Raw genomic sequence first — 26,772 nt, forward strand, 5'->3', positions numbered from 1 at the left:
AAAAATCACATATATTTATAGTAGTGGTAGTAAATATTTGAAGTGAATAATTTTACATAATATACTTACATCAAATCAAATTATACTGAAAATATAATTAGGGAATTATTTTTTATATAAATTTTTTAATACTAATTATAGGCTAATAGACTCCTGCCGAAAAATAAGTAAATATAATTAGGTTTAAACAACATTCAACAATTAATGCAGTGGAGACTTTTGGTCATTAGTTTATACATTTTGTTACTAAATGTCAAACGTGTGATGTACTAACAACTAAGTCATTGGCGCATGTAGTGATTAACTAATATATTGATATTTCACGTGTCTATATATTATGCTTAATTAAGTCATTTATATTATTTTTTGGAAAAAAGTTAAGCATATTATATAAAGCACGCATTAGGTAACAGTTAGGTGCATAATAGCTTTCGACTTAGAGAAGTGACCTAATTAAGTTCCTTTACATGTGCTTTCATGTGTAATTAGAAAAGTGTAGCTTGATTGATTATTCATGCCCCTACATTGTCAATGAATTTCGGCACCCAATATATTTTTCCTCATGCTACCATGATTTGTCATATGCCTTAAAATTACATTATTTTGTTAAACATAAACTAATTTGGCGGTGATTAAACATAAACATTGCATGATCAGAAACAATTTAGCATAGTTACGAAGAAGTAGAATATTACTCCATTTATTAAAGGTTTTTATATTGGGTTTGGGATCAATATTTCCTCATGCTGCCAATTAATTTATAATATATAATAATGACAATGCGTTTATGTTGTAGGGGTAGTATATATGTAAATATATTTGTTTAAGGGTTGTAATTTCTCCATTATTTTACAACGTGGAAGCAAATATATATTACTACAATTAAAATGTCTAGCAATGGGACAATTAGTCAATTGTAAATACACAATGACAGATGTCTACACCTTTAGATGTAATAAGGTTTAATTACGCCAACACATGCATCTATGAAATTTTGTGACACGTAAAAATGTAAGCATACTTTTTTACACTAAAAAATATAGTAACAAAATTTGTACTTTTGTAACATCGATACATCTAATTAACTAGACAAAAATTCTGGGCAATGTCTTGTTTTGCCCATAGACTTCAATTAGTTTTTTCTGTTAATAATAATTCAAATACATCGACTTTTGATTTGTCTCATTTTCTTATATAATTGAATTGCCACCAAATATACTTTGGATTTATCTGATTTTCATACGCAATGGAATTCTCTTCAAGACTTATACTACTACTTTGTTTGTCAGACTTCTATCTAGGAAAGTTTATTTATACCTTGATTTTAAATGTTGGTGTTTCTTTGATTTTTAATTAAATAGAAAAAGTAATTAGAATCCTTAAAATTAATAACGTAGCTTTTCATATACATATTTTTCCCAATTAATAACTTGTTAAGATTATTATAATATAATTATTTAAATTATGACTCATAATAAAAGTCTTAATATCACTTTAAAATTATGTATCATATTCAATTTTTATAATAATATCAAATCAAATAACTATAATAATAACAATCATATTTAGTATTATATTATTATTGCTGTTATATATTACTCCTAATGTTATTAAAATTATAAATCACATTAATAGAAACAACAATATACTAGTAATATATTAGGTAAATTAGAAGGATAATCTGGTAATCTTAGTGAGGCAAAAAGATTCGGGACAAATAAGGAAAACGCAAATGATAATTAAAACAAAAAATTACCAAAATATTGACCTTGATTATGACAATATCCCAACTCCTTCATCTAAACCCCTTTTCTTCCTCCATAAATATCCCCACCATTCCTCCCATCTCCTCTCTCTCTCTCTCTCTCTCTCTCTATTTGGCTGAAGAAACGTCCTCTGTAAGTCTTCTTACTACATTAGGTACACACACACACACACACACATATATATACAAATTTCAAAACATTGTTGCTTTTTCTTCTTAATTAAGAAACATAAAATTGATAAAGGGGCCCTCTTTCATTTAATCATCTTCATTATAATCTCGTATTTCTCTGCATTCTGATCATGCATGTAAGAGCTTAAATTGCAATAATGCGAGTTCAATTTCAATTTCAATTTCAATTTTCTGTGTGTGTGTGTTTGTTTTGGCTGGATCTTTTTTGTCTGTTTTATTCTGGTAATTTTCTTTGGTTTTTCATTACTCGGGAAACGGGAAAGCGGTTGGCGGTTGGCGGTCTCACGCTCTCCATCGCGCGTGCAGCTCCACCCCACTTAACTGTGGCGGAGTGGAGCCACGCGCCGTTGCGAGGTCGTGGCGGTGTTTTTTCGGTTACCTTTTTCTTCAGCGAATTAAGGTAGTTAGTCAGTGTATATTCACCGCACACGTGTCCAATGTGGGCCCAGTGATCTCGCTGGGCCTACGACCACGTAATGGATCCTTCTCTTCAGCCCATTAGCGAACGGCCACGATTAAAATTTTTTTTTTTTCTAAATCGAAATGATTTGGTAAAACATCAAATAGATTATCATTCATTAGGAGGATGTTTACTATCTCCATCCAAATATTAATTGACTGTATTTCCTTAAGCGGATTTTTTTAAGGAAAAAATAGTCTCATTTTATTGTTTTGATTCTCTCACAAAAATTAATCAGCTTAATTCTATTCATGAAATTTTTGCCACCATACAAATATGGGATCTCACCCTTAATTTAATATTGTATCATCATACGATATTATAAGTCAAAATTTTACAATAGAACCCATATACTTTATTATTTATGAGAGAATAATTGCACCCATTAAAGTTTAGCATGCATTATGATTAATTTATTATTACTATTTGAACATTAATGCACTACTATGTATTGGAAGTTGTACTTTGAGCTGTCCTATTCATAATATTATCATGTACTAACTCAGTTTCCAGATAGTTTAGTTTTTTTTTTGGACTTTTCATTTGTCATTTTGCAGTAAACTAAACTTTCACATGAAAAAGTCTTTTTTTTTAATAAAAAAAAATCAGTTTAAAGCGTGTTTGATGGTTGAAGTGTCTTCTCCTCATTCCTCCACCTTCTAAACCTTCACATCCTTTGTTGACACGAACCCATTCTTGGTCTTTTTCCTCTTATGTTATTATTTCTTACTTGATGTTTCCTAGAAACCCTCTGTTTTCTGTCTTTTTCCACACTATCATTATTTTATTCCTTCTTTAATGCTTTATTGTACATATTTTCCATCCATATAGTCATTAAAGAATTACTACTAGTTTATAGTAAATATGACTCATTAATGAAAGAGAGAGAGAGGGGTGGGGTAATAAAAAACAGTTGGCGGCCGTTGGAAGAGGTAGTTGGGATTGTGGCGCCAGAATGATTCATGCATATGAGACTCTATAGCCTTTTGAAAAAGACATGTGCCATGTAGTATTTCATTTAATTAAATAAATAAATGTCGGTGTTATGGAAAATATAAGGGGTTGATTATGACAAGTTAACTAGAAATTATATTACAACTTGTTTATGTCTTTAAACAGACAGCCATGCAATGTTGAGTCACCAGAATCTGACTTTAATCATTTACTACTATACTCATTTATATATTTTTGATTTAGATTGATTTATTCCTGATTAATGATTTTGCTATTATGAGTGTGACAAGTTTAGTTTTTTGCATTTGGCACATATTTGCACAGTAGATAATGTGATTACTGGATAATCTCTTTGTAACAGGTTGATAATTTTTTTGTTTCATTTGGGAATTAATTAGGATAAATAGTAGTATATAGTATTAATTTACTTGTGGCCCCCATATTTTTTAGAATTTGTTCAAAATCCATAAACTTTTCCAAGAAAAAGACTTTCTGTATTATTTCTACCTGTCGTTTTCGGTTTATGTTTATTAATCTCTATACAAATGTGTTTGTTCACACACACAAACTTGTTTTTTTTTTAAGTAAGACTCTCACTTGTATGTACTAATACATCCTCTTTAAAACCATGCTCCAGCATAACCAAGTCCTCAAAATAAGATGGGTGATGCGTTGTTTATTTGTAATTATTTGCTCCTTTTCTTTTCCAAATTTCAAAATATTCCACTTAACTGAGGAAGTAATGAATTTTTTAAGTGCAGATAGAATTATGGTGACAGAAAATATGAGGAGGTTTTACAATAAAGCTGTAGGCTATCTATCTGGGCCCAATTCATCTGGATCTGAACCCAGTATCGTAGAGCCCAATCAGCCCAATGAAATATATACTTCTTGGCTGGTGAGTTCCCTTCCATTATAAAATAATTTTGTTAGATCATTCAATTTTAAAATGTTAATGTATATTTCTCCATCATGTGTAGTTTTCTTTTTCCTAATTAAAGATATTAGTATTAGCTAATTGAATTAGTATATTGAAATATGTAGAAGGAGCATCCTTCAGCATTAACTTGGTTTAATGAGACAACGGGCGAGGCGATGCGAGGGAAGAAAATAGTCGTGTTTTTGGACTATGACGGCACACTTTCTCCCATTGTTAATGACCCCGATCGCGCTTTCATGTCCGATGCAGTAAGTTTTAGTTTTATTTTTTCACTAGGGTAAATGTAGAACCAATCATTTTCCCTTGAAATTTCCGATCGAGCCTTTATTTTATTAATTATATTATTGAATTTTGAAGATGCGATGTGCTGTGCGCGAGGTGGCAAAACACTTTCCAACAGCTATAATAAGCGGTAGAAGTCGTGACAAGGTAAACCATACTCGTGTTTTAATTCACGATGAAATAAAATACGAGATTGATTTTTTTTCTACCTTTTAAAGAGTGTGTGTTATGATGATCAGGTGTATGGATTTGTTAAGTTGGATGAAATTTACTATGCTGGGAGCCATGGAATGGACATAATGGGGCCTCCATCGCATGTAAACTCTTATGACAACAAGTTTCAAACAAACACCATGGATAAAAAGGTTTTGTTTTTTTTTTTAATTTTTATTTAATGTAATCACTACTATTTTCTGTATCATGAATTTTAAAGTTTTATTGGATGTGATAGGGCAACAAAATCACAATTTTCCAACCTGCTCAGGAGTACTTGCCTACAATTAAGAAGGTATAGGAATTAATTTGGCCCTAATTAAATTGTGTGCAACATCAGTTAAATGAATATTTTAGATTAATTCATTTATATACACTTGTTTCACACAGCTGTTAGAAGAGATCAAACAAAAAACCTTGGACATCCCAGGTGTGTTTGTGGAGGATAATACGTTTTGCATCTCTGTTCATTACAGACATGTCTTGATCGAGGTAAAGTCAACACTAACAAAAGTGAAAGTGTACATGTGTTCATGTTCTAACAATTTATTTTAAATCACTTATGCATATAATGATGTAGGATTGTGGAGATCTGGAGGGCAGAATACATAATTTGCTTTTAGAATATCCTATATTTCATCTAACTCGTGGGAAGAAAGTTTTAGAGATTAGGCCTTCAATCGAGTGGAACAAAGGTGATGCTTTGTCATATCTTCTCAAAACGCTAGGGTTCTCGGATTCTGGCGATGATGTCATCCCCTTCTACATTGGCGATGATAAAACTGACGAAGATGCATTTAAGGTCCGCCTGTCTACTAAAAATCAAATCAAAATTTCAATAATCATATCGAGTATTAATAAATTTCTTTTTTTGAATTATATAGGTTCTTAAGAGTAGAGGACAAGGCCATGGTATTGTTGTGTCAACGTCTCCAAGGGAAACTTCGGCATCCTACTCTCTGAAAGATCCAACGGAAGTGCTGTCGTTTTTGCTTCGTTTGTCGAGGTGGGGCGACACACTAAAGTCGACGTGATTCATAGAAAATTATATTTACAATTATTTTCCATGTGTTAGAATTAGTACTTCAAGTTATCATGGGGTATATATTACTAAATTTAGGGATAAATTTAGGAAAATGAGAATGGGGCTTGCTTTTTTTATAGCCGACATTCGAGTTTCCTCGTGGTATAGGTTTGCTTTTCCCCCGCATGTATTTCATGTTTGAACCTGAATTTTATATTTAATAAACTATTTATGTATTGATATTTCTGTCACATCCTATTATAGAAACCTATCATCGACATATTTCCTAAGAATTTTTCTAATTGTCCATTGACTTGATGGACGGTTGTGCACTAATTTGTTAGAAACATAATTACATATTCTAATTAAAGTGATATATTCAATGGGTTTTTGTGATCAAGTCCAAATAATTTTCATAATTAGGACACTGTTCTCAACAGGTAAAAAGGGGAAAAACTCAATATTGATTGGCTAAGGAAGCCAAGACTAAGACTTCAGTTGTTATTAGATACTCCCTCTGTTCAACAATTGGAGTCCCATTTCTTATTGGTGCAGGTTTTAAGAAATGTTAAGAAAAGTGAGTGGAAGAAAGTTAGTGGAATAGGGGTCCCACTTGTATATATTAGTTTTAAATGATATGTGAGTGGAATGGGTTGGTGGAATGTGGGGCCTCTTTATCATTTATAGTAATTATGAACCGGGACTCCTATTTGTGGACGGACCAAAATGGAAAAACGGGACTCCTATTCGTGGACGGAGGGAGTAACTATTAGAGGAAGGTTAAAAGTACCAAGAAAATTGTCAAACCATAGTTTATGCTATCCATCAAACTACTTTTTAAAATTCTTTATAATATCAAATTCGAAATTTAGAAATATCCCATGTCATAAAAATGTTTACAAATTATCTTTTCGAGATTTCAAATTCAAAATTCAAAATTATACTAATGCCAACGCAATTTAGATAGTTGTTTAGTGGATATTATACTATGATGTGACTAATTAAACGTGTTTTCTTGGTGGCTCACTTAAAAGATTTTTTTTTTGTAATTTCGGGTTTCCACTACTACAATAAATGTACCACATAAATGACACAATTAACTTTTGAAACCCACTAATTTTAAATGTAACCACTCTTGAATGATTTTTGGACTTTTGATTATGAGCGAAAATATCACTTAGAAAACAGTTTTACCAAATGAACTTCTCGTAATTAAAAAATAAATACTTTTGTGAGAAATCCACGAACCATAGTGTCTCTATTGTTTAGGTGTGATGACTAGATATCCATAGTTTTCTTGAGCATGATCATTAACTATAAAGTGACATTGACCATAAACATTTATATACATCATGAACATATATCAATTTAGAAATCCCACTACCAGCCCTCAACTTTACAGCGATCATTTTGTCCACGGCTAACATTACACATGTGCCCGTCGGCAAGGCACTTCTCCTTCATCTAATAAGTTTGAGCGCTTGTAATTAAATTATGAAAGTAACATTCTATACACAATTTACTGTTCATAAAATTATGTTTCAAACAAAAAAATCTTTTTATTTTAAAGATTTTAAATAAAATAGTACTCCCTCCTTTCTCCGTTCACGAAAAATAGACATCCACAAAAAATAGATTAATTTCAAAAAGAAAAGTTTTCAACCAATACCAATCATACACATCATTCTAAATGTGGACTCTACAATTCACTAACACTCGTTTCACTACCTTTTTTCCTCTCTTGCTCATACTTTTTCTATCTCTTTTTTATTTTACCAATTATACGTTAAAATCCGTGTAATTCACAATTTTATTTATTTTTGGTGGACGAAGGGACTCTGCTATTGAAAAAGGAAATATGAGGATTTATATTTATTTCCATTTAGGGAGGTAGAGTGATGATGAAGATGAGGCGTCACACACCTTAGTTCGAAAATGGGTGAGCTGAGTCTGTACGGATCTGGCTGAGTCAACTCGGTGCGAACATGATGAACATCAAAGGATTGAGCGCGGTGGAGAGAGGTTATATACGGAAGCATCACACGCACGAGATTAAGGCTAATCAATGCACTTCCTTCCTCATCAACCATATTAAGGCGCCCGTACATCTTGTAATTTCACGCTTTATTATTATTATTCGTTTTACTTTATCGATTGTTATGGTGAGCTCTGATTGGATGAGTGAGCGATGATGCAATTGTTAACAGTGTTTCTATTGGTGGTGATGGAATTATTGATTTGCAATTTGGATTCGGTTTTCGTTTAATCTGTTTATTTCCAATTTGATTGGATTCTTTGATGATAGATTCACCAGAAAAGAAAAAAAAAGTTACTGCTTGTTTCAATATTGTTAATTTTTTGTTTTCCTGCAAATAATAGTTTTGATCTGAATTGATTACATTGAAGGGTGATACTGTTAGCTTACGATTGAAATTTTTTCTTTAGATCATTTGGAATTTTTTATGTCTTCTGATAATAGCAATAATGATATTATTAACTTTTTCGATTAGGAGATTATGTGTTTTGCTATGTTATATGGTGGAAGTGAAGTGATGGTTGCTGTTTATACAGAGGCACCTTTTATAGATTAATCTATTTATACTCATGGTAACTGATGTGGTTGCTTTCTGCTAGGTTTGGTCTCTGGTCAGGCGGTTTGATCAACCACAGAAGTACAAACCTTTTGTCAGCCGTTGCATTGTGCAGGGAAATCTTGAAATCGGCAGTGTGAGGGAAGTTGATGTTAAGTCAGGTCTCCCTGCTACCACCAGCACTGAGAGATTGGAGCTTCTTGATGATAATGAACACATACTTAGTGTAAGAATCGTCGGTGGAGACCACAGACTCAGAGTACGATCATAGTTCCTTCTCCCTTTTAGTTTTCTAGTTTGTTTCTTGATAATTCATGCATTTTTCTTATGACTTAAACCATTATCAACATTTGTACTCTACTTTGTTAGTTTTCTATTGTTTCTTTCTCTTATAGTAGGAGAGGTTTCAGATTTACAGCCACGCTTTATGGCCCATAGTCTTTAAAATGACCATGCATTCACTTCAATCGCATGCTTATTTCGTTGTCTTGTCATAGTGTCAGGGTGAACATAGTTGTATTGGCTCATTAAATCTCGTCTGACTGCTCTTCTTCTTTCTCTGTGCATTAATCTTGTGGTATAACAATTGCCATACATTTGTTGCAGAACTACTCTTCCGTTGCATCTGTTCATCCTGAGGTCATTGACGGGAGACCTGGGACAGTGGTGATTGAATCGTTTGTGGTGGATGTGCCAGAAGGGAACACACAAGACGAAACATGCTACTTTGTCGAAGCACTTATCAGGTGTAATCTGAAATCACTGGCTGATGTTTCGGAGAGGCTTGCTGTGCAAGACAGAACCGAACCCATCAATCGTGCCTGCCACGGTGCTTAGATGCTATTTTCACCAAGGATGAAACTTTCTTCAAGGCTTTGGAGGCAGAATAGCCATATGTTCTGAGTTGGAACTGGCTCTACATATTGTCCTGTACTCTCGTTGTTTGCTGTTTGTAACTCGTTCTCATAGTCACTTTCACCAAGGATGAAGCTTTCTTCAAGGCTCTAGGAAAATATGTAAATGTATTGTGTGAAATACCTATGCTCCATCCCTTATTTTTGATGAATAAATAGAAATAAAAGCATATATTTTGAGACAAAAGTATACATGTATTGAAGGATAAAAGTAAGTAGAGTGAACTATTACATGTTTTCAAAACCAATTTCGGAACTGTTCATGTCTTTCGCTAGCAATACGAAAGCCAAGTGAATAAAATGGTTTGCTCACTCTTGAGAAACAATAACATCTTTGTAGGGATAGTGTTTAACCCTGCAAATCATGAGTCATTGATCAATGATACCTAATGGCAACATGAAAATGGGGATTGAGAGTTGTGGACTGGTGGTAACATCGAGTGGAATGAGATAATGCTGCGTAAGGATTTCATGATGGTTTTCGTGTTCGATTATGGGAATGTTTGAGCAATAACTTTAACTTTTAGCCAAATTGAGGATTGTATTATCAGGTGATTTACTTATACTTCATTCTTTTTCTTTCAGGTCACCATGGAGCCTGCTATCAGGTGATTTCTTGAGAGGGTGAAAAGGATGCAGTTTTTAAACAGAATGATGAACAACTCTTTTTTTTTTTTTTTTGCATATCAACTGTTGTGTACACTCTTTAGTAAACTTTCATTTATAGTTATAGTAGTAGTTTCTCATTGTCCTCATTCCTTTTGTGAGGTGTGGCCAAATGATTCTGCATCTGTCTCTTTCTCTGCTTTCTGGCATTTATTCACACGTACATCAACTAGTTTCCCTGTCAAAAAAAAAAAGGAATCAGAGAAGTCAGAAACTAGCTGAAAATATCTCCAGAAAAATATTGCTGTGTAAGTTTGAAGAGACATTTATTGATTATCAGATAGGAAAAATGGGATATGTGATAAAAACTAACTTGGAAAGTTGTTCAGTTTTTCCCATTTGATTCATCAGCAACCACCAGCTGCAAATTCTGGTTTGCTTTCTCATCATCTTTTTCGTCGTTCACCTTTAGATACTGAATAATTGGTATTTCTGTGTTTGCCTCGTTCACCTGTAAATGTTGCTCTGATTTCTCGCAACAAGTTTCGAGATCCCATTTCTGAGGTTGTTTCTCACTTCCCCTATTCCTGTATATGCAGTACAGGAAGAGCTGCAGGATGCCTAGTGGGCTACCCACCAAATTCGGAGACTGTAGAGAGAAGAGTTTGTTATTTACGTGAGTCGTTTTCATTACAAAGAGACCTTATAATCACACTAACCGCAAGAAAAAGATCGTGGCTCAATAGTCCATATGCCATCCAAAGCGAACTTGCTAGAAATGAGAAAAGCGACAGGTAGAATGGCATGAATTCCACGCTCTTCGTCTGTATCACTTTTCTCTGACATAATTAGAACAACTATATCAGAAAATATCTTCCAAGGAGAATATAAATTTTCCCGTCGACAAAAGTACTCACCACAACCACAAGTGGAGAACCATACATTGCTACCGATGCTACCAGTCCTACACTTCCAACAAACGCCTTGCGATGATGGTGATCATGGAATACGAACGTTGATATTAGTACTACTGAACAGGACAGCAGGAGAACAGATAGAGTCATCATGGCCACCTTTTTCTGCAATTTCGTTAAAGCTATAATTAATATTGCTCGTCTTTTCGCTTCCTGCCATGCAAGAATTTAATTCACTCGTATTAACAGGTAACTGTAAATTTATGCTTGCTATATGCATGATAACTTGCCTTTCCTTCAGTTGAAGCATAGTAGAAATATACGAGTATGAAAGATAGCTCCAGAAATATCCCTAATCCATTGATTGTGACCACAGGAAAGTTTTCCCACTTGTAACTTACAACTGGCAAACCATACCAAGTGTAGAGGAAGCAGTTCAATAGGGCCATGATATATGGCACGCATGAATACTCTTCGGTGCTCTTTTTCCTTATCACCTTTGCGAAAGTGAATCTGAAAATTTTAGACATAGATCAAGACCAGAACATAACATTGTTGCTTATATTCAGTTTTATAAATATTTTTGGATTATCATAAGTTTTGAGTAGTTACATTGGTGCAGCATAGAGTAAGATAGAGGCTGCATTCCCTGCAAGAAAAATCAAAAGATACTTAAAACTCAATGCTACAACAAATTTCACATATACTAATAATGAGAAGGTTGAAGAGTCGGGGAAGAAAACGTTACCCAAAATGCCTACTGCTATACGAAGTTTCTCTTCCATATGGTTTGAGTGTCCGAGTTATGAAATGCTATTGCTGATTGTTGTTTTTTCTGTAGCTGCTTATAATCCTAAGAGAGGTATATATAGTGCAAGGAGGAAAGGAGAATAACATGCATACAATTGTAGGAATAAGAGTAGTAGAGCAGACTTGTGGAGTAGAATAATCCTTACCTAAGTGATGAGAAAAAATAAATAAAAATATATGGGTGCTTGCATGATCAAAGAATTCTATTTCCTTAATTTTGTTGTTTCAAAATAATTTTAGTACTCTCTTAATAATAATTTTAAGACAGGAAAGAGACTAAACCAGGAAGATATATAAAAGAATAAGTTGCATGGCAGTCTGGTTCTCTTGCAAGTGGAAGATGTTACAAGACTTCCACTGTCCACTTATAACAATTGATGCAATCCATTTAATTCCAGTTTCTAAATCTTTCTCTTAATGGTGAAACCAAATAACCAAATAAAATGGAATGAGTTCATTTTGTCTGCTTTATGCTCATAAGTCATAACCAATGTTGTAACAGTAGTGTTGGAGCATTTGGTATCAATATCACTTTTTACATATTAATTCAAAGTTTTTCTGCTAATCAAATTACTAGGAAGATTATGCACTTGGAGAAATGGTTGTCAGTCAAATCTCTTATGCATGCAACTTTCTTAGCATAGTTTATAATGGTGAGATCACATTTCTTTATTGCTGTCTTCCATTGTTTCTCTTATCCACTAAACATTCCATATACTTGGCCATAAAATGGGAAATTAGTGCTTTATTCTATGAATTAAGTGAATGTTATTTTTTCCACCTTATTATCCTAATAAACATGTTTGTGCTGATGTTTTGCATAACATTGATCGATACTTAACACACTTGGGATACACAAGAATTTGGTTCCAGTTATAAGTTTCATCAATCAATGGTTCAAAAACGTTATCTTTAGACTAATTGCTAAAGAATGTTGGGTATATGCTGATACTTGCAATGGGCAAGGTATGTATGTTTAAGCTTTTTATTGTTATTTGTGTTGTATTTAATATATTATACTCAATTAGTGATTCTCTAGAATATGCTTATCTCCACCTATTAAACTAGTAGTTAATTTACTTTTGCATTCGGTTTGAACAATTTGAAAGGAGATCAAATCATCAGTCAAATGTAACTTGGAGTCTTGCATTTCTTATATTAAGTTAAAAGTCCTTTGTCATTATTAATTTTGCATTTAAATAACATAAAAACTTGATTTTTTTCTATTCTTTGTTTATATAAAAATTAATGATGTTAATAATACTAAGATTTTTGGTATTAGAGTTTAACTAAATGTGTAAAGTAAAATAAATAATGTTGGTATGTATGTCATGGACGATGTTCTTTTATGCTTTTATTTCTTTTTAAATCCTTTTATAAAAAATGATAATACCAAATGACGTTCGAAGACCATTAATGTGTTAAACTAATTTCTATTGTTTTAGGATAACACATTATTAAAAAGGTAGATACGTTTTATTTAGTGGACTTTGCGATCAATTCTCAACCACATCCTCTTCACTATGCAAGTGTTCTGTTGCCAATTTTATAACGTAGATTGGTAATCCAAGTGTAGTATCCATTCGATTTTTTTTTCCCTAATCTATGGATTATTAAATAGTAAAAAAAATACACTTTCTATTTGGTGTTTTGCTGCGTATTATTTTTTCTAAATATATCTGCCACTGATGCTAAGTGGAGTTTGCTATTTGTCTGAACCTTAAATACTCCCAAATTTAGCCAACACCTCCCACGTCAGATTTGTCAAAGTATTACATCCACTAAAAAAAACCAATGATTAGAATTTATTAATTTTTCTCTCTTATAGATATGTTCTTGCACTTTTTTCTAGAAAAAATGTTAGGTAATTCATTTTACATTGCACTAAATATTTTTTTTTTCTGGTGAAGTTATAGAGAACTAACTTCAAGACAAGTGTTAGGTTAGGAGAAACCCTACAAAATCTAGAAGTAAATACATGTAATTCATATGCAAAAGTGTCGATTACATATGGATTCTAGCATTTATTGGAAAATTTATGCTATCACTAGCCACTAGGTATATGCCTTCTTCATGGCCCCAACTATCTACGTAAAGCTTTAAACAAGAAAATTACAACAGCACTGCACAACGTTGATATCGGTGCTCGCAAGAAATAATGACTATACATTAATTTTATGCAATTTCAAAGTATAATACATGTGATTTTGTATATAGAGAAGCATTCACACATTATATATGGTGGTTCATTTGTAAATGTAGCGGCGGAGGTAATCCACTCGAGCTGGATGCTTGAGCTTCATAAGAGCCTTCACTTCATGCTTCCGAACCATCTCTCTTGAAATGTTCAAATTCCCAGCGATTTCTCCAAGTGTTCTATCTCTTTTCCCATCGAGCCCGTATCTCTGCCTCATCACCAAACTCTCCTTGGGCTTCAGAGAATCAAGCTGTCGAAAACCAAACAGAATGAGGCTTTAGTCATTTCTTGATCATGCGAAGTAAAAAAATTGGCAGATGCTGCGGTAAATGTGAATGCATGTTGATGATGGGATTTATTATGTGGTGTTGCTACTAGATATATTAAACAAAATTTTTGACCGGTATAAACTCTGTAAATATCACGCCAACACGTAGCCTACCAGTATACATGATTTCTTAGACACTCTTATCTCTTACAACTTGACATACCGAGTTGAAAGCAGGCATAGGCTTTTTCAGTGAGCAAGTTGGACAGAATAATTTTTGTGAGAATATAAATTATGAATAAGAATTTTAGGACAAGTAGAGAGAACCAGCATCCTAGTTAACAAAGGTAATACTCCACGTTTTATGCATCCTATTCTGATAAAAAAAAACTTTCCTTGACATAAAGTGACAGAGATATGAAAAACAGAAAGTAGTACTAATTAGCTAAACCAACTATCAATTTTGTGAAGTCAGAGTAATTCTATGTTGGTTGAGAATTAAGGATAAAAAATTACCACATCATCAAGAGCAAGTCTGAGAAGTGCTGGTTGTCTCCTACTATCTCCTTCAACACCATCAACATCAGTAATGGCATTGATGAACTCCTCATTGGTTACATCATGGCGTGCATGGAGAGAAGCAATAGGCTTCGATGCCCTCATCACTTCATGGTATCTTTCAGGGGAGATTCCAACACGTTTTGTAATCTCTTCAACAGTTGGTATCCTCTGAAGCTCAAAATGCAGCTCCTGCTTGGCCCTCTGGATTTCTACTCTGACCTAAATTAGAAAACAGTTCTTATGATATGTGTTCCACAGAAGCATTTCTAAAGAGTAGTACATGTAGAAAGACTTACCGAGTCAAGGCCAAAGGAGACCTTTGTGAAGTTTGACAGTGTTAATGAGCGAACAATGGCATGCCTGATCCAGAAGAGGCCATATGTTGAGAGTCGGAACTTCCTTCTTGGTTCAAAGCGATCAATACCAGTCATAAGACCCTTCACCCCAGCTTGACAGAGATCTTGGAATCTTGGGCCATTAGCAAAGTCTTGAAAATACTTATTCATGACAAATAGAACAAGCCGCAGGTTGTGCTGCAACCAATATATCCATGGTGGCTTCAGATATGTTTCAATGGTTACCATGCAACTTATGAATTTAAATTCACTGGACCTAGAGAGCATTAGAAAGTTGTCTTGTCAAACATACTTGACGCTTTCTCAAAGCTAATTTGAGAATCTGCATATGCCTAGGGCCTATGCCTAGAGCTGACCAAAAAGTGAACTAATACAACTTATCCAATCTATTAAAGCCTAAAACCTTAGTTTATGCAAGTTTTGTCTTATTATGTCCAGTGTTCCTAATGCTATAGTTACACAACATTTAACGCGTAAGTTGATCATAGTTGCAACACACTGAATCTACTCTAACATCTACCGGTTGAAAACCTACCACGAACAAATAGAGACTGCAACCTCAATATACACTCCAGGCTGAAAACTAACTGAAATGGGAGTTAGCATATTTACAGTCCATTCAAAACTAAATTACCTTGATCAACTTATTTCTGGCAGCTCGACCAACTTCTAACTGTTTCCGCAGCTGAAATACATCCATATTTATCTTCTTTGCTACTTCATCATCAGTTAGATCTCTTCCTAAATCACTTTTTAAGGTTTCCTTAACTTTGAGGATTTCCTGAAAGACAGAAATCCAAACTTAGAACGCAAAAACCATAGCAATGGAAGTACACAAATCAGGTTTTGCTTTATTTGTTTTTTAGCATATACTTTCTAACGTTCTTACCTTCATAGGTTGCATCAGTTTGAAAAGCCAGGCATGCTCAGATGAAGGAAGAACAGGCGGAATCTTCATTTTCTTCCAGTCTAAGCTTACCAAATCCGTCGAAGAAGTATACTCCCTAACAAGCCTATCAATCTTTTCATCTTCATCATTCTTTCTGTTTTTCTTATTTTGGGCTAATGCAACAAATTCATCTTCTTTCTTCATTCTCATAGAAATTCTCTTCTCGAGATTCAATCTCTTCCCCTTTTTCTGGCTCCTCACCACACTCACATCCCTTTCCTTCTCTGCCTCCTCAGTTTCCACACTCTTCTTCCTAAGAGGCCGCCGTCTCTTCCCCCTTCCTATTTTGACCTCCTCATCGGATACATCTGTACCAGGACTTCGCTTGTATAATTTTTCAAGTATAGCACCTGCTTCGCCGTAATCCAACTCCAATATACTTGGAGAGGCGACTGCTTTTACTCGTTCAGTCCGCTTCTTCACCTTCCTCGTTATCTTCCTAGTATCTTTATTCGTCTCCAAGGGTAAAGCTAGAGATTCTCGTTTAGCAACCAAGGATACAGGTTTACTTTCATTGGATTTGAAAGACAACACTACTAGCCTCTCTGCACGAGTCAAATTTCTGGCTTTCACTCCCAATGGAATTCGTCCTGAAGAACTAGAAACAGTCATGACTCCCATGCCAAAGCTGTGTGATCCAAACGAAATAGGAATGCCCTCAATTCTCAAATCCTGCTATACCCAAAACAACAATGCATCAATCACAGTTTTCAGCTAATAAACACTCTTAAATACATAAAACTACTAAAAGAACTTGATAGAGATCATATGCTCTAATTATCACCACCAATTATTAAACTGCATACAATAATTTTCCCTTTCAAACTAAATCTCGAACAAAACCACCTATACACCATATCAAATCGCTAAATGATAATGATTGCACAAAAAACCCCAATCAAATTGAATGCTAAGCACATACCGTACACATTAATAAAACAAACAATAAACTCGAATTATATGGAAAAATTACAAAACATTATGCGTAAACAGTACCTGAGCAAGTGAATACAGAATTCGATGATGCTGCGAACACAATTATTTGGCAAAAATGGTAGGAAGAAGTAGAATCTAAAATGCAGTGAAGCAGGAATTTGGATTCACCGAATTTTAAAAGTAAATAGTCGTCGAATTTTGGCGTCCACAAGCTTTTCTGCTATAAATATCTACGGCTCCGATCGCAGAGACGAATCATCGACGGCCGATCTGTTATCCATGTTGACTGTAGAGAATGTTTGTGTGACGTGGCCGATGCCGCAGCAGAGGCCGGATACAATTTAATTAATGACGTGGCAACAATTATAATTTTTTTAGTATTTTGTGGGTATTTGTAGAACACGTGGCAACTTAAAGAACTCAAACGTTGCTTGATTACATCCATAGTTCTGTTTCCCCTAACATTTTATTTTAATTTGCTTTTTTTAAGTAGCATTAGGACTTGTTTGATTTCTATTGGCTACGAAGCTTCAACCAAAAGGTTATTGTACCATCCACATAAAATAATTATAATTGTCAATTTTAATCTATTATTCATTAAAATTAGTTTTAATCCTTTTTTTTTTACTTTCTAATATGTTGGATCCTAACAGTGCTTTATCTACTTTTTCTATCTCTCTCTTTTTCATTTTAACACTTTTTAATTAAAATTCTTATAATACTTGATGAAGACTATTTTTAACAGATGCTGGAATTACAATTATAAAAAGAATGATATGTTCTTCTTGCTTTGTGGCTCTTATTTATGTCACGTCACAATCTCAAATGTTGTTTAAATTTAGAAAATCTCTTTATAATAGGAAAATGCTTCGTGTTCGAATTGATGAGAAGAATTGAATAGCTGGAACTAGTAACTTTTTAAGAGTTAGTATGATCTTCTGCATATTACTTGAAGATAAAAATTAACTAAATTACACCTTCCTGGTAAATATTTTTTATCATAAGGTCAGTTAATTAATTGACAAAATTTTACTTCATGTGACTATTATATAGCTATGTACGTAAGTTTGTGTTAAAATAATAACCCCTCTTAAAATAACATCGTGACACCACTTATACAGCAATATTATAAACGCTACACAGCAATATTACAAACACTGCACAGCAATCTATAGATTGTTGTATAGTGTGTCGGATATTGCTGAACAAGAAAAAAAATTGTTGTATAAAAAGCAACAAATTGCTAGCCTTTTTTTCAGATTTTTTGGCCACGTGGCAGCTTATTATTTGTCCACGTGTACAAATGATTGGCTAGAAATGATGGTATGGTGTTATTTTAAGAGGTAGTGGCACCCTAACATGCCCCTATGTACGTTAGTACGTATAGTTATGCTTGTTTTCCATGTTAAATGAGATAATATATAGTTAGAAATTGAATATAAAATTAAAAGGGTATAAAATTTAAGAGCTAAAAATAATTCGACTCTTGTAAGTCCTAAGCCCTAACTAATTAACGAGTATAGACAAATATTTCTCGATTATACCCTGGACATTATCAAGTATGGAGTAAAATATTTATCGCTTAATCCAAAAATAATAAAGTATTAAGCATATACTTCCTCTGTCCCATGTTATTTGAGACGTTTATTTTCGACACGAGATTTAAGAAAGTTATGTTTAGTGAGTTAAATAAAATAGAAGAGAGAACAAAGTAAGAAAGAAGAGAGGGTATAAAATAAAAGAAAGAATAAAGTAAGTGTGATTAGATATTTTATTTTTAATCAAAAAGAGAAATGACTCAAATAACTTGGGACAATCTAAAAGGAATACAACTCAAGTAACTTGGGATGTATGGAGTATATGCCTAAATCATTCAATTACTGGGGTGGGATCCTCTGCTGTGCTGAAAGCACAATAGCCCCTGCTGCCTCAAACAATTTATTAAAATAATTAAATCTTATTTTAATAAATTGTTTGAGGCAGCAGGAGCTGCTGTGCTGAAAACTGCTGTGCTTTCAGCACAGCGGAGGATCCCCACCCTCAATTACTACATGAGGCAACAGCTATAACAATAATTACTAAAGCATATACATCATGTGAGGGTAGATCTTGCTGCAATGGAGGGGTAAATCTTGCTGCAATGAGTCTGGGTTCAAATCCCACTGCTGCCGTGTAGTTGCTTCCATCTCTCAGGTACAAGTGTGAGGTCTTGGGAGATGGGTTTCTGGCAACCAGTGGGTTAAGGCCTCATCTTTAACGGGCTACTGCGTACCCGATTTAACCCCTCACATGATGTCGGGCCGGAGTGTGGGGGCCGCGAAGGCGATAGATGCGCCTTTTTCTTTCTGCAATTACAGCATATACATCATGTGGTATATAAGCGTACAAAAACTGCCATAAATAACTATAGTAGTAAAAGTGAAGCACAAGTCTGTACTTTCAAAATGAGGCTAGATAGACCTATAGTCATACATCCTAGTTTGTCGTAGTTGGTATACTCCAATTCCTTTTGAATTATTAGTTGTATAACTTTGTACATAAATAATGAGTTAATGAGCCAAACTAAACCAATTTGCTAAATCAAATAATGCATGTAAAATACTAACTAAATTCATATTTTTGCCTACTAATAAAAAACACGTCTAATTGTTGTTACAAGATTTAAATTAATTTGGCGAAATTGCCACTTTCGTAATACGTAACATAAACAGTAATAGAAATTTAAAATTTGGCAAAATTCGTGTGAAGGCAAACAAACATGATTTTCTGTGAATTCTCGAATTTTGGTTTGCAACATGCAAATTGTTCAGTGCAAATATAAATACTTATGTTTTATAATTACGGAAAGCTTAATTTAAAACCTTTTTTTAACTTATTTAAAACCTTAACTTAATTGCAGTTGCTCACCATCACCGTTGTTCTGTATCAGCAATTGCTAAACTTATTTGTCGTTGTTCGCCGGAAAGATAAAGGAGAGATTGCGAAGAAAATTGTAGTCATAGAATTTGGTATTTGTGTGAACCCGAAAACACTAATTTTTGTTTTTCTATATTACTATTATTTTCTAATTTTCTTTTGTTTTTAATCAATTCAAAAATTAACAAAACTTAATGATTCTAGTAAGGGTTCAAAGTTCTTTTGATACCAAAAGGCTAATTAATTAATATTTTCATCTTCATTAATAATTCGTTTCTCTTCATATTTAAATTTAGCTAGAATATGAGTAAATTATACTATCTATTATGATCTAGTGATGTGCCTATTTTTAAAAATTTAATATGACCGATCTTATGTACTCTGAATATAAGTTATAGTGCAAATTCATGCATCTCAAATCCAACGAAGTAAAAATAAATAAATAAATAAATTAGTAATGTGCAATAAAATGGGAAGATGGCGTGAGGTGAGGGGGTCCGCGACGCGTAACGAGGTTTGAAGATTCCTTCTTCTTCCTATTGAAATATAGAATCGTATCTTTGAATTTGATTTCTGACTTCACAGCTTTGATTTATGTTAATTACACGTTGCGGTCAACGTTATTTCTTCCGCAAAATAAAGTGAAATTATCACCATTTAACACCACACCCACTATTAATTACTTGAAAGATATTAGTACAAGATTTTCATGCATAGTACAATCAATCATTTAATTCAAGATGTTCACAAAATGTCAGTGCATAGTTTGGTTGTATATTTTTGGTGAACGTTGTATTTTTGTTCAACTAATAAATGATGAAAAGTAGTTTTAATTATGCGGTCAAACTATAGAAAATATAGTACTACTACTACTATTATTGACCACCAATCATCATAACCAATGCCAACGGAATGCACTATATCTGATTGTAAGAAATATCTAAAAATCACAAGTTGCCTCTAAAATTCTTACCTTTCATGAAATTATGATTATTCATATTAGTTGTAAAATCTTCCAGTAAATTATTCAATTATTGACTTATTTTGATTCTTATAAATTATTAAGTTATTAATTTAATTGATCTAATTTTGCAATCAAACTATTGATTTGTTATGATGTTACAATCAATTAGCATTGACATACTTTGTTGACTTACTGGATATGGTGTTATCAGACATCAATCAAAACGACATCACATTGTAGACAACGGAGCGATTTCGCATTGTATTAAATTAAACAATTTCTTTTTTAAATCATGGTTTATTTTAAGAAAGAATGAAATGAAAGGGAGAAAACAAGAAACCAAAAATAAGAAACGAGATGGAAGGTAGTTACAACACATGAAATTATTTAGTTCAATATATACGACGTTGTTTCACTGCCTACAATGTGACATCGATACGTCGTTTTGGTTGACGTCCGATAGTATCACGTAAGTAACTCGTGAAAACCTTAATTGGTTGCAAAATCAATTTTTGGTTGACGTCCGATAGTCCCTATTGATTGTAAAACTGATATTGGATCAATTTTGACAAAAATAAATTGATTGTCTGGACTTTAGTCATTTACTCCCTCCGTCTGCAATTAGGAGTCTCATTAATCAGTAGCATGGGTTTTAAGAAATATTAAGAAAAGTGAGTGGAAAAAAGTTAGTGGAATAGGGGTCTCACGTAATTGTACATATTAGTTTTAAATGAAATGGGAGTGAAATGAGTTAATTAGTGGAAGGTGAGACCTTATTACCATTTATGGTAAAAGTGAAGCGAGACTCTTATTTCTGGACGGACTAAAATGGAAAAATATGACTTCTATTCGTGGACGGAGGGAGTATATAGAAACATGTCAATCCCCCTTTCTATTCGCGGACGGAGGGAGTATATAGAAACATGTCAATCCCCCTTATGTTTAGTCATTAATCAATTGTCTCGTGTCTCGTCAATTTCCATAACTTGCATGCAAGTGCCGGCAAGCTACACTTGTAATTGTACGTGCTTATAGACCAAAAAATTAGTTCGAATTCATTTGGATCAGTAGCAATATTACTATATTGTTCCCTGGAATAACGGGTTTTAACTAGTTATTTATTCCTTTCACTTATGTTTGGAGTAGTAGTTCTAAGAAAAATAATTTAAATCAAATGCTGACAATACGAAATTAAAATAACTCAAAAAAAATCATATGCCTAATCAAATCTTAATAAATAACAAATATAATTAAGATTAAACAATGTATTACAGATTTATGAATAAAATTAGATAAAGTGGAATAAATATGGTAAATATAATTAAGTTAGTGATTGGTTTGACATAATTAAAATTGGTATTTGCATGAATAGGTTTGTTTGCATATGTTCAGTTACTTATTTTTTTCCCCCGTGATCAGTGTTTTGCAGTTTTATCTGATTTTGTATGCTTTGATTTTAATTAATTACTTGTATTTGTTTGGATTTTAGAAAAAATCAACAAACTTACTACTCCTTAGCTTGGACAATAGAAAGATGTTTGCGATTATTACTCATTGTGTTTTTAATTTATCATTATTTGTGGATAGGCTATTCTCTTGCTAGCAAATTATAACAGCATTATCTATACTTGTAGTACCTAGTATTAGGACGAACATATGTCACAACAATTTTTGTAGAGAAAAACTTTTTTTTAGGTAAAACTCTTGAATAAATGTATGAATTTGTATCCTTCAGTATGATATTTATGGCAGCCACAGCCACAGTAGAGTGACACTCCATCCATCCATAAAAATAATTTGTGTTTTTAATTTTGGTCTATTCACTAAATTTAAAAGTACTAAGTACAAATCTATTTATTGTAAATTTCTATATCTAAGTAGTTGGATCTAATTTTTGACTTATAATAATACTTCAATCAAGTTTATACTCTATCTCTGTTCCACTTTACTAAATGTTTTGCATTAAAATTTATGTGATTCATTATTTTTCATGGACACATGCATGGAGTATATAGTAAACACTAAAGCGCTGATAAAGAAAACAATGGAGCTTTCCATAACATTGCCACTTCACCTCAAAACATTATTATAATAAGTTGTTTGAGTTTGTGTGAGTGGGGAAGTGTGGGTTTGAATTGGTCAGAATTGACTTGATCGTGTTGGTAGGACCGAAGACCGGTCTCCTCATCCTGCCCAAATAACATTCACACTCCCTTTAATTTTGTAATCAATTAATTAATTTCTTCAGTCAAAAACTCTACTTTTCTTTCCCTCGCTTTTCCCCATTAATTCTAACTTTCAAACCCAATATTACTACATTTATTATATATATGTGTGTACACACCTCTCCGTCACTTCATATTTTTATCATCAATAAATTTGTTTATTATACAAAAAAAATACATTCGTTTCCTCAGTTGCATGATATCAGAAACAAAGCTACTTAAGAAATGGAGAATTTTCCATCGGATTCTGACCTGAGAAATCTGGTGAGAGAGCTGTCTCAGGGGAAAGAGATGGCGATGCAGCTGCAAAATCATCTGAATTTGCAGTCATCTTCTTCACATGAGAGCCGCGAGTTTTTGCTTCAGAGAATAATGTATTCCTACGATCAGGCGCTCTCCATGCTCACGCGCAACGACCCTGCTGCTGCTGCTCGTAGTGAACCACCGCTGCTGCAGCCGATGCCGGAGTCTCCTTTGCCAGTCGCTGGAAGCCCACTCAGTGATGACTCCGATCAGGATTTCACGGATCCCGCTTCTAGGAAAAGGTTTCCACGTTCAATCTAACTTCATTTATTTATTTTATATATTTAGCTTGATTCTATTACGTTAAAATAGTTTTTAACAGTATTAATTTTATAAATAACATAAAAAAAGCTTAATTTATACTTTATTCATATTATGAAAGTATATATGATGATCATAATAATTTACATGGGCGTCTTACTAATTAAACTGCTTTTCTTTAAATTATTATTTCTCGTGTACAGAAAGGCGGGTGCCAGGTGGACTCGAAAGGTGAAAGTGGGGTCAGAAGCCGGGATTGAAGGACAACTGGATGATGGCTATGGTTGGAGGAAGTACGGACAGAAAGAGATCCTGGGAGCTAAACATCCCAGGTTTTAATACTACCACAATAATCTACTCATATTATTTCATGAATTACTTATGTGTAATTGTTCAATTTATTTCACATGATAAAAGTAACAAGCTATTCAAATTTGGAAATAAAAGATCTAGTTTCCAACGGTAATCATTATAGAAAGACTATAAAAAGATCTCATTAATTCCCTAATTTAGAATTTTCGTGAAGCGTGTAAATGAACAGTACTATTAAAATGTAGCTTGGGCTGTCATTTTCATTTAGTTTTCGATTTCTTTATAGTATGGACGAATGTAGCATTCCTTTTTTGAATTGTTGTATCTGGTACTCACAAAACCCCCTAAAATCAACTCCATCAATTAATCGATTAAAGTTGAATATTTATCATCTTAAAAGAAACTGTCAAACGATTTGGACTTATTAGAGTGTTTAAATTGAGCGACAGGATGCGTTTATAAAATAATCAAACTTAATTTACTGTTTATTGAATTTGTTTGGCCATCTTATTTTTTAAACAATCAATCCTAGTATCGTTAATTTATTTATTTTATTGCAGAGGGTACTACAGATGCACCTTTAGACATGCCCACGGATGTTTGGCTACAAAGCAAGTTCAAAAATCAGACGAAGATCCCACAATTTTTGAGATCACCTATAGGAGAAAGCACACGTGCAATCGTGCCCCTAATAACCCGTCCGCATCCATGCCCGTACCCGGTCTAGAAAGTGAAGATCCGAATCCGTTAACCCAAAACCCACCCTTTAACATCCAAACAAGCCTCAATCCCCTAAACAGTTTCTCTTCATCCTCACCAATTAACAATAATGTTTTTTTGGGAAATTATTACCCGAATCCGACCAATGATTTGAATGGTGATTATGGAGAATTAATTCCAAACTTGGGCCACTCCCAATCCGAACTCACTCCAATAATTGCAGCCATGACCAATTCCGCCACTCTTGACACGGACCTCCCGTTTGGACCATCTGGATTCGGGTCGGGTTTCGACTTTGGTAACCCGGGCCATTATCCATAGTAGATGCATGCCCTTCATTTCTAATTTTGTACGAGGATAGTTGAGTTAAATAAGGCCCGCTAGTTAGGCCTAGATTTGTTGTTAGCATTTGGTTAGTTTGACTGGTTAAACTTCTACTCCATTTTTTGTATGATTTACATTAATCCATGATACTTTGTTAAAGAATAAAGAGAGTCTCTAAATATTTTAGCTTTAGTTTGGTTACTTGTTATTACAGTATTCTGGATGAATGGTCTACATGGGCTAGATTTTGATGTCCATTAAGGAACCCACTTCTATTCATCAAGGCCCAAAAAAAGTGAATTAAATACTTGGGCAATGCTATTCATATGCCCACATTTATTATAACAAGCTGGGTACCAAATATACTATATACTTAAAAGTCATAACAAGAAATCAATCCTAAAAAGAAGCCTGAGGGATCAACTTGAAAATAACATGGACATGCAAAATGACATAATACTCCTTTTGTCCCGAGTGGATCATTTCTTATTCATTACGAGATTTTATGCAATGTTATTTTGTGAATAAAGTAAAAAAAAAAATAAAGTAAGAGAGTTTTTGAAGTAGAGACATCTCCAAAAAAAAATAAGTTTCACTTAAAGTGTGTCGGATGAAGTATATGAGTAAGTTAATACGTGTAGTAGCGTAGAGAGATAGAGAGGGAGAAGTAAATGAGGATGATGATGTGGTTAATAATAAGCAATGTCTGCAACTTGGAGCTTCAAGAAGAGGGCTTTCAATGCATACACACGCCTTCTCCGTGCCAACCCATATATTATAATAGTATTATACTTAAAAAATAGAATTCATTGATATCATTCGTGTTTAATATGTAGTGTGATCATCGGTTGCTTCCAGTCTAGCATTCTCAGTGAGATCAGGGTACAATTAATTAACTTCATTATGTAGAGAGAGAGGTAGGTGTTGTTTGTGTTGGTTGTGGGTAGTAATTAAATGTGAAACTAAATAAATGTTGCATGTGAGTGCGTTCTGAATGAATGTTACTTACCAACATATATATGACATCAACTTGTCCATCTATGCATTTATTTACCTCTCCTACTTTTCTTCCTTCCTTCATCATCATCTCCTTTATATCTTTCTACCAATCATCACCTTATCATTTCATTCACATAAGTCAAATTTCAAGCTAAACCAAGACAAAAAGGAAATTTATAGAGAGAAAAAAAACGAAAGGATAATGAAATCATGAAAATGAGCAATTACTAATATTGATGCTCGTGTAAGGTATACATAAATCTCCCATTCATAATGTGGACAATTTGGGCGTTGGATTGGATACTTTTTGGTTTCGTATGTAAAGAATGAAGTTATAGGAATTTGAAGATGGATGGGACAAGGTAAGTTTTATAGTATACATAAAGGTGGTAATTTATTCTAGCTAGCGCGAATGAGGGGTAATATAAGAAGGCAAACTCTGACATTCAAATATTCAAAAATAAAGATGAAAACGGACAGTGCAGAAATGACATTTATGAGTATGAATTCCTTCACAACATTAATACTCTTGGGATCTTCACACCATTCAAAGATGTAACGTGCATTTATGTTCTTTGCACCTAATTAAAAGAAAAAAGAAAAAATAATCCAAACTTTTATAGTATTGTTTCGAAAACACACTAATACACGTCATGGGTATATAAATAACCATAATGTAATCATATACTATAATACATAATATACTAAACATGATTCATATAGTTCTTTTTTCTAAATTAAAGAACATTTACATCGGCAATTTTTTATGAAAAATGAAATGAAAAGAAAACGACTTATCGTATTGGCATAAAGAAA

The 26,772-nt window shown here is 33.4% G+C and overlaps 5 protein-coding genes across 6 annotated transcripts; 3 read left to right on the forward strand and 2 right to left on the reverse strand.

The window, feature by feature from the left end:
* Positions 1 to 1,807: 1,807 nt before the first annotated feature.
* LOC125215629 (putative trehalose-phosphate phosphatase 3) lies at positions 1,808 to 6,070 on the forward strand. 2 transcript variants are annotated; one of them, XM_048117098.1, is made up of 9 exons: positions 1,808 to 1,898; positions 4,133 to 4,269; positions 4,416 to 4,559; positions 4,669 to 4,740; positions 4,833 to 4,958; positions 5,045 to 5,101; positions 5,197 to 5,298; positions 5,387 to 5,608; positions 5,691 to 6,070. In XM_048117098.1, exons 2-9 carry the CDS (start codon positions 4,141 to 4,143, stop codon positions 5,838 to 5,840), a joined length of 1,002 nt encoding a protein of 333 aa, XP_047973055.1. In that variant the 5' UTR covers positions 1,808 to 1,898; positions 4,133 to 4,140; the 3' UTR covers positions 5,841 to 6,070. The 2 variants fall into 2 exon arrangements, with proteins under 2 accessions (XP_047973055.1, XP_088924336.1); XM_089068210.1 differs by lacking the exon at positions 4,416 to 4,559.
* A 1,635-nt stretch (positions 6,071 to 7,705) lies between these two features.
* Positions 7,706 to 9,522, forward strand: LOC125216284 (abscisic acid receptor PYL8-like). Its single transcript, XM_048117956.2, has 3 exons — positions 7,706 to 7,941; positions 8,465 to 8,680; positions 9,028 to 9,522. Exons 1-3 carry the CDS (start codon positions 7,816 to 7,818, stop codon positions 9,256 to 9,258), a joined length of 573 nt encoding a protein of 190 aa, XP_047973913.1. The 5' UTR covers positions 7,706 to 7,815; the 3' UTR covers positions 9,259 to 9,522.
* Positions 9,523 to 9,990: 468 nt separating this feature from the next.
* LOC125216282 (bidirectional sugar transporter SWEET3-like) lies at positions 9,991 to 11,843 on the reverse strand. The gene is made up of 7 exons (XM_048117955.2): positions 11,604 to 11,843; positions 11,468 to 11,504; positions 11,146 to 11,368; positions 10,859 to 11,020; positions 10,661 to 10,780; positions 10,315 to 10,590; positions 9,991 to 10,179 (listed from the first exon to the last, which is right to left on the reverse strand). Exons 1-6 carry the CDS (start codon positions 11,638 to 11,640, stop codon positions 10,327 to 10,329), a joined length of 843 nt encoding a protein of 280 aa, XP_047973912.1. The 5' UTR covers positions 11,641 to 11,843; the 3' UTR covers positions 9,991 to 10,179; positions 10,315 to 10,326.
* A 1,968-nt stretch (positions 11,844 to 13,811) lies between these two features.
* LOC125215933 (RNA polymerase sigma factor sigE, chloroplastic/mitochondrial-like) lies at positions 13,812 to 17,197 on the reverse strand. Its single transcript, XM_048117517.2, has 6 exons — positions 16,993 to 17,197; positions 15,937 to 16,668; positions 15,682 to 15,828; positions 14,988 to 15,224; positions 14,647 to 14,910; positions 13,812 to 14,112 (listed from the first exon to the last, which is right to left on the reverse strand). The coding sequence occupies exons 2-6, from the start codon at positions 16,615 to 16,617 to the stop codon at positions 13,912 to 13,914; spliced, it is 1,530 nt and encodes a 509-aa protein (XP_047973474.1). The 5' UTR covers positions 16,618 to 16,668; positions 16,993 to 17,197; the 3' UTR covers positions 13,812 to 13,911.
* A 5,997-nt stretch (positions 17,198 to 23,194) lies between these two features.
* Positions 23,195 to 25,123, forward strand: LOC125216585 (putative WRKY transcription factor 41). The gene is made up of 3 exons (XM_048118339.2): positions 23,195 to 23,582; positions 23,805 to 23,933; positions 24,474 to 25,123. Exons 1-3 carry the CDS (start codon positions 23,263 to 23,265, stop codon positions 24,952 to 24,954), a joined length of 930 nt encoding a protein of 309 aa, XP_047974296.1. The 5' UTR covers positions 23,195 to 23,262; the 3' UTR covers positions 24,955 to 25,123.
* The last annotated feature ends 1,649 nt before the right edge of the window (positions 25,124 to 26,772 follow it).

This window comes from Salvia hispanica, chromosome 3 (genome assembly GCF_029641045.1).
Source record: "Salvia hispanica isolate PSC_SH4W2 chromosome 3, Shi_PSC_v1, whole genome shotgun sequence".
In the NCBI taxonomy this organism is placed as follows: Eukaryota; Viridiplantae; Streptophyta; class Magnoliopsida; order Lamiales; family Lamiaceae; genus Salvia; species Salvia hispanica.